The sequence below is a fragment of the Otolemur garnettii genome, unplaced genomic scaffold (genome assembly GCF_000181295.1).
Source record: "Otolemur garnettii isolate 467f Iridium unplaced genomic scaffold, OtoGar3 scaffold00084, whole genome shotgun sequence".
NCBI lineage: Eukaryota > Metazoa > Chordata > Mammalia > Primates > Galagidae > Otolemur > Otolemur garnettii.
Window position 1 is genome coordinate 7,373,370 of NW_003852479.1, and position 8,435 is coordinate 7,381,804.

Sequence of the window (8,435 nt, forward strand, 5' to 3'; positions counted from 1 at the left end):
AAAAAAAAAAAAACTTCAAGATCAGTCATCTGAAATCTGATAAATCAAAATTGTGTGTTTAAAATTTAAACATTTCTTGCATTTGAACTGTACCATGGTCAAATTAAAAAATGGGGCTCAGAGCCTGTAGCTCAGCAGGTAGGGCACCAGCCACATACACCGAGGCAGGCAGGTTCAAACCCAACCTAGGCCTGCCAAATGATAATACAACTATAACAAAAAATACCCGGGCATTGTGGCAGGCATCTGTAGTCCCAGCTACTTGGGAGGCTGAGGCAAGAGAATAGCTTAAGCCCAAGAGTTTGAGGTTGCTGTGAGCTGTGATGTCATGGCACTCTACTGGCACTCTACAGAGTCATAGTGGGACTATGTCTCAAAAAAAAAATAATAATAAATAAATAAATTATTGCTGGGTGCAGTGGCTCAGACCTGTAACCCCACTACTTTGGGAAACTGAGACAGGAGGATTGCTTCAGACCAGTAGTTTGTGATTATACCACTGCATTCCAGCCTGGGAAACAGATGAAGACCCCCGGCCCCCCAAAATGTTTTGTGTTCTTTTCTCCCTGCACTAAAATCTATTTAAAACATCCATGGGGAGTTTCTTAATGTGTCAGCACAAGACCCCATCTTGTGGGTCTGCCCTGGGTTTGCCCTGAAGCCCTCAGGTTGTGTGTGGGTCCCAGCTGGAGCTCACACTACCGCACGCCCTGGCATGGGCACTCGTCCCTAGTCACTCGAAGACTCTAAGAGTGCGCGGTGGTGGCAAAAGGTTACTAGTCACACTTCTCCCACATCCAGATGGGCCCATCATGCACTCCTAAGCATTATGCCAAAAAGTATGGGCCTCCTCTCACTCTTACCTCCCATCCTGTCGATTCCTAAGTCTTAAAGACCTTTCCTCCAAAAGATGTCTCCAGTTATTCTGTCCCAGTCCATTTCTTCTCCTCATTCATAGTTAGTTCCTAAGTAGCACCTCTTCGAGTCTTAGGTCACCCACCTACCAAGCAGAATTACCTCGTCTCCATTACCCAAGTATTCAGTCATCTTTGCAGGACATTCCTCCCTCCCTCCTCCACCCCCTTTCATTTTTTGAGACAGAGTCTTGCTCCATCATCCCAGCTAGAGTACTGTGGCATCACAGCTCACAGCAACCTCAAACTCCTGGGCTCAAGCAATTCCTGCCTCAGCCTCCCAAGTAGCTGGGACTACAGGTGCCTCCCAGGACACCCAGCTAATTTCTTCTCACTCTTGCTCAGGCTGCTCTCTCACTCCAAGTGATCCTCCCCCTTGGCCTCTCAGAGTGCGAGGCTCACAAGCGTTAGCAGCCTTGCCCAACCACTTTTCTCCACTTCTTTATCGATGTTTCCCCAATTAAAATGTAAACAGGTGCCGTGTGACTCCTCTGGGTCCTGCATACCTAACACAGTGGCTCGTGCGTGAGACCACCAGTGCTGGATTGACGCTTTCCCAGAACTGTGCTAGCTGCATCTGCCATCTTAAAAGATCATCATTCAGGACCTATCACCCCAAAGAGCCTCCTGGCCCATCTTACTGTTTCCCATCACAATGGTTTTACATTCATCTGAGGCGAAATAACAGGTTCCCAAGTGTAGGCCTGAAGATTTGAAAGCATGTTTGAGAAAGTGAAACCTGGAATTTGAAGGACATGCAAAAACACACATTTCTCATTATCAGACCAGATCGAAACTCAGAATAACTTTGATCTTATTCTTTTCCACTTACATGGTCTTAGGTCTTAAGACTCGCGTTGCCCAGGCTGGCATACGGAGGCCATTCACAGTCTCCTCACAGCACACTACAGCCTAACTACGGGGTCCTCCCACCTCAGCCTTCTGACCAGCTGGGACTACAGGCACACACCACCTTCCCAACTTCAGAGCAGCTTTTCGTATCTTCACTTTAATTTTTAAGCTACAATATAACTACTCACTGAAAAATATTTCCAAAAGTAAAAAAAAAAAGTTATATGAATGAAAGTATTTAATTAAAATGAACACGATTTTTTCCTTAAAAATTCCATACAGTTAAGATGAATTATGGATGGAAATTTAAGAATATTTTTATTAGGTATTTTTCTATTACATTCTTTATTATGATCTGATTAATAGTCTGTACTCTTTTATCTAGGAAGAAAATACCTTTTCTCTGATATTAGCTATCACATGCAAAATTAATCATTCCTAAGGCTGTCATTTAGCTGACCTCTTGAACAACTCTGTTTTGGTGTCATGGGAGAAAGACCCACTATCTGAGTGATTTTTCTCATAACCAACTTACTTACCAGATCACAGTCGCCCAGATCCAACTTCTGTAAGGATGAGTTAATTTGCAGCATTGTAGCAAAACACATTCCCCCCTTATTTTCAATCTTGTTTCCAGTCATTCTTAGGTATTTCAGAGTTTTATTCTTCTGAAAAGGAAAAGAATCAAAACTTACTTACGTTTTTTAATTCACAGAGTTCTATAAATCACATGAGATGGGAGACTGTATTATGTATTTGCAGACCCATCAGTTTTTCCTGGAAATGGAAGGTAACATTTAATTCCAATAAGAGATAAAAATTTGATTTAACAAAAGGTATTTGAGAACCTTCAAAATACAGTAGAGTCCCTCATAAATAGAGTTGAGCAGTGAAGAAAGAATCTCAGATAAAGACAAGACTTTTGAACTATCCCAAGCATTCAAAGGGGCAGAAAAAAATGGAGAAAAAGAACAGAATATTCCCTGAGAGAGTTATGGGATCATTCCAAGAAATCAAACATCAGAATTATAGAGATTCCTGAAGAAGAAGAGGATGGTCCCAAAGGCACAAATTCTCTGCTCCAAGACATTAATGGAGGAGAACTTCCCAAGTATTGCAAGAGACACAGAAATTCAGATAGTAGATAGTTTCAGAACCCCAGCATGACTCAGTCCAAAGTATCTTCTAGACACATCATAATTAATTTTGCCAATGTTAATTCATCATTTACCAATGAAGGAGAAACTTTTGCAAGCAGCCAGGTATAAGAAAAGTATTACTTACAAAGGGAGAAGTATAAGAACGACTGTAGATCTTTCAGCTGAAACTTTCCAAGCCAGAAAAGGATGGTCATTGACCTTCAACCTTCTTAAACAATTTCTATCCCTGGATCCTATACCCTGCTAAACTGTGTTTCATTTGTGATGGAGAAATCAAATACTTCACTCACATCCACATGCTGAGGAAATTGGCCATGACTAGACGAGCTCTTCAGGAAACACTCAGACCCTTCTTCATAACAATCAACAGGACGGTACATCACCAAAGTAAACATACCCAGAAATTAAAGTGCAAAGCTTACCGTCCACAATGGTGAGATGCATAAAATATAGCTCTGGACTTCTGAAAGACAAGATGACCAAAACTCTGCCACATCTATCTCTTAATTTATGTGAATGATCTGAACTCTCCTCTCCTTTAAAGAGGCATAGGCTGGCCAACTGGATACAAAAACTCAGACCAGATAGCTGTTGCCTACAAGAAACTCATCTTACCTCAAAGGATAAAGCAAGACTCAGGGTGAAGAGATGGGCAATGGTATTCTAGGCAAATGAAAAGCAGAAAAAAGCTGGGGTTGAAATGGTGTATGCAGATACAATGGGATTCAAACTAACAAAAATAATGAAAGACAAAGATAGACACTTCATATTGGTCAAGGGAAACACATAATATGAAGAGATTTCAGTAGTTAACATCTATGCACCCTATCTGAATGCTCCTTGATATATAAAACAAACCCTAACTGATCTGAACAATAAGATTATCGTCCCACACTATAATAGTTGGAAATTTTAACATCGCATTGGCAGTACTAGACAGATCCTCCAAGCAGAAACTAAACAAAGAAATAAACAAGACCGTAGAACAAATGGACTAAACATTTATAGAACACTTTATCCTAACAAAATCAAATACACATTCTTCTCATCAACCCATGGGTCATCTTCCAAAATTGATCATATTTTAGGTCACAAGGCTAACCTCAACAAATTCAAAAGAATAGAAATGATCCCTTGTATCTTCTCAGATCAGCATGGAATAAAAGTTGAACTCAACAGCAACAGAAATCTTCATACTCAAATGAAATCATGGAAACTAAATAACCTTATGCTGAATGATAGCTGGGTTCATAGACAAAATCAAGAAGGAGATTATTAGCTTTCTGCAACAAAACAATAATGAAGACAAAAACTGTCAAAACCTCTGGGATAGGGCAGCACCTGCGGCTCAGTGAGTAGGGCACAAGCCCCACATACAGAGGGTGGCGAGTCCAAACCCAGCCCCGGCCAAACTGCAACAAAAAAATAGCTGGGCATTATGGCAGGCACCTATAGTCCCAGCTACCTAAGCCCAAGAGCTGGAGGTTGCTGTGACCCATGATGCCACAGCATTCTACAAAGGGTGACAAAGTGAGACTATCTCTTAAAAAAAGGAAAAAACTTGTGGGGATACTGCAAATGCATTCCTTAGAGGGAATTTTATTGCCTTCATCAAGAAAACAGAAAGAGAGCAAGTCAGCAACCGAATGAGCCATCTCAAGCAACTGGAAAAGGAAGAACAATCTAATCCCAAACCCAGCAGAAGAAAATAAATAACCAAAATGAGAGCAGAACTAAATGAAATTGAAAACAAAAGTATTATTCAGAAAATCAGCATAACAAAAAGTTGGTTCTTAAAAAGATTAATAAAATTAATAAACCCTTCACTAGACTAACCAGAAACAGTAAAACAAGATCTCTAGTAACTACAATCAGAAATGATAAAGGGGAAATCACAACAGATACCACAGAAATACAACAGATTCTCAACAATTACTACAAAAAACTCTATTCCCAGAAATATGAAAATGTAGAGGTAGACTGATATCTGGAAGCACAATACATTCCAAAACTCAGCCAGAAGGATTTAGAAATCTTGAATAGACTAGTATCAAGTACTGAAATAGCATCAATTATACAACATCTTCCAAAAAAGAAAAGCCCTGGACCAGATGGTTGCACACCAGAATGCTATCAAACCTTCAAAGAGAAATGAGTTCTTATAATGCATAAACTTTTCCAAAATATAGAGAAAGAAGGAATACTCACCAACACATTCTATGAAGCAAATATCACCCTGATCCTCAAACCAGGAAAGGACCCAACATAAAAAAGAAAACTATAGACCAATATCATTAATGAATATTGATGTAAAAATATTCAACAAGATATTAGCAAACGGGGGGAGGGGCAAGATGGCCAACAGGCGCCAGCCTCCCACAGAAGCTCCCATACAGAGGGAAGGATAATGTCCAGAAAATACCCAATAAAGTTGAAGATTGGGAGCCTAGCCAAGAGAGAAGAGTGATATCTGCAGGACACCTCTGCAGAGGCAAGTTGAGACTCCAAGAAAGCAATTTACAGGTACATAATACATCCCAAAGGAAAAGTGTCCGTCCTCTCCCCCAAGAAAGTTGTAGTTTTCTCTTTGTTATCTCTTCGACTGCTCCTGTAAGTTTTCTACAAATGAGTGGTGAACTGAGGACCTATTATCTCAACCACATGTGAGAACCACAGGAAGGGGGGGTCTACTCCCCTAGAAGGACCCTGCTGAGATTCTAAACACTCTCTCGCCTGGCAGAAAAACCAAACAAATATTTTTACTGCCATTTTGAATTTCCAGTCCACCCTTCCCCCCTTGCCTACAGAGACAGTGAGGGAGAGCACAAGAGCAGCATCCCCCACCCCTGCAAGACCAGTCCCCGTACAGCAGCCAGAGACCTGCTAGACCCATGTGCATTCCACCGGCGGAGGTGGAGGAGTTCCCATTCCAGGCACCCACGCAGGAGGCCCCAGAACTGCTTGCTAGAGCCACACATGCCCTGCGGCCAGCAGTGGAAGAATCCACTGCTCCAGGTGGGCCCATAACTGCTTGCTAGAGATGTGCACACCCCGCGGGGGGTGGCTGAGGAGTCCCCCACTCTGGATAGGCCCAGAACTGCTTGCTAGAGCCATGTGTGCTCCCTGGGCAGTGGCGGAGGAGTCCCTGCTCTGGCTGGGCCCAGATCTGCCTGCTAGGGTTGCGCACATCCCATGGGCAGCAGTAGGGGAGTCCTCCGCTTCAGGCGGGCCCAGAACTGCTTGCTAGAGCCAAGCAGATCCCATGGGAGACAGCAGAGGAGTTCCCCACTCTAGGCACCCGTGCCAGGCGGCCCAGAACTGCTTGCTAGAGCCACACGAAACCCATGGGCAGTGGCGGAGGAATCCCCCACTCTAGGCCAGCCCAGAACTGTTTGCTAGAGCCACGCACATCCCACAGGCAGCAGAAGAGTTCCCCACTCCAGCCTCCCACACTGGGTGGACCCAAATCTGCTAGCTAGTGCTGCACGAGACCCACCGGTGGCAGAGGAGGAGCCCCCTGTTCCGGGCGGGCCCAGAACTGCTTGTTAGAGCCCCTTGCAACCTGCAAGCTGCGGATTAGTTCCCTACTCTAGGCACCTATGCTGGGCTGGCTCAGAACTGCCAGAGCTATATGCTCCTGGCATCCCCAGCCAGCCTCCTGAGAACTATGAGAGGACAGTCAGCTAAGAGGGAACAATATTAGAATGGTGGTACCCCAAGGTGAAGAGCAGTAGTCACAGTAGTGGGAACAACAATGCCCACACCCCTGAAGCTCTTCTGAACAGACGCGCTCTGTTTCTCTGGGCAACCAGAGGAAGTCGGCATCTTCTCTGGTGGGGGCCTTTGACTGAACAGTTCTGGTACAGTCTCAAAATAATTCAGCATGCTGTGGAATCAGTGGAAAAACTCTGGTAATTCGAATAACCAGAGTAGATCAATACCCCCAAGGAAGGATGGAGCAGATGCAATTGAAGATCCCATCCATAAACAGATGGCTGAGATGTCAGAAATCAAGTTCAGAATTTGGATAGCAGATAAGATTAACAGAATGGAAGAAAGGAGGGAATTAGAATTTCAAGAAATTATTCAAAAGATGTCTCAAGAATTCAATGATTTCAAGGATAAAATGACCAAAGATTTTGAAACAATGAGGCAAGAGGTTGCAGCCCTCAAAGATCTGAAAATTATGGTAGAATCCCTTGATAACAGAATGGAGCAGGCAGAAGACATTGAAGACAAAACTTCTGAACATGCCCAAGCATGCAAGGATGAAGAGAAATACAGAGCAAATACGGATCACTATCTCAGAGAGCTCTGGGATAATTTGAAGAAAACTAATATTTGTCTTATAGGAATCCCTGAAGGTGATGAAGTGGCTTCACAAAGCACAGAGGCTCTACTTCATGAAATTATGAAAGAGAACTTTCCAGGCATGCCAAGAGATTCTGAAATTCAGATAGCAGACAGCTTCAGAACCCCAGCACAACTCAACCCAAACAAGACATTCCCCCAGGCACATCATAACTAACTTCACTAAAATTAATATGAAAGAGAAAATTCTGAAAGCAGCTAGATGTAGGAAAACCATAACCTACAAGGGGAAGAATATTAGAATGACTGCAGATCTCTCTGCTGAAACCTTTCAGGCTAGAAGAGGGTGGTCATCAACTTTTAATCTCCTAAAACAAAACAACTTTAAACCCAGGATACTGTATCCAGCTAAACTGAGTTTCATTTATGATGGAAAAACTAAATACTTTAATGACATTCACACGTTGAATAAATTTGCTATAACTAAACCAGCCCTCCAGGATATTCTCAGACCTATCCTCCATAATGAACGAATGCAATCCTCCACCACACAAGTAAACTCACACAAAAAAATGTGATCAAATTCCAACTTCCACAGTGGCAAAAGGATTAAAGATGTCCACTGGACTTTCAAAAAACTCAATATCCAAAATTATACCAGGTTTATCAATATTCTCAATCAATATGAATGGCTTAAATTGCCCTCTAAAGAGGCATAGGCTGGCTGACTGGATACAAAAACTCAGGCCAGATATCTGCTGCATACAAGAATCCCATCTTACCCTAAAGGACGAATATAGACTCAGGGTGAAGGGATGGTCATCTATATTCCAGGCAAACAGAAAGCAGAAAAAAGCAGGTGTTGCAATTTTATTCACAGATACAATAGGCTTTAAACCAACAAAAGTAATCAAGGATAAAGATGGACACTTTATATTTGTTAAGGGTAATACTCATTACGATGAGATTTCACTATCAATATTTATGCACCCAACCAGAATGCACCTCAATTTATAAGAGATACTCTAATAGGCATGAGCAACTTGATTTCTCCCAGGTCCATCATAGTTGGAGATTTTAACACTCCTTTGGCAGTGTTGAATAGATCCTCCAACAAGAAGCTTAGCAAAGAAATTTTAGATTTAAACTTAACTGTTCAGCATTTGGATTTAATGGACATCTATAGAACATTTCATCC

The 8,435-nt window shown here is 42.3% G+C and overlaps 1 protein-coding gene across 1 annotated transcript in view; it reads right to left on the minus strand.

The window, feature by feature from the left end:
* The window catches only part of LRRC34 (leucine rich repeat containing 34), a 35,841-nt gene that overhangs the window by 8,121 nt on the left and 19,285 nt on the right, over window positions 1–8,435 (minus strand). The window contains exon 6 of the mRNA XM_023516017.1: window positions 2,306–2,434. Coding sequence (XP_023371785.1) covers window positions 2,306–2,434 — 129 coding nt within the window. The remainder of the gene's footprint in view (window positions 1–2,305; window positions 2,435–8,435) is intronic.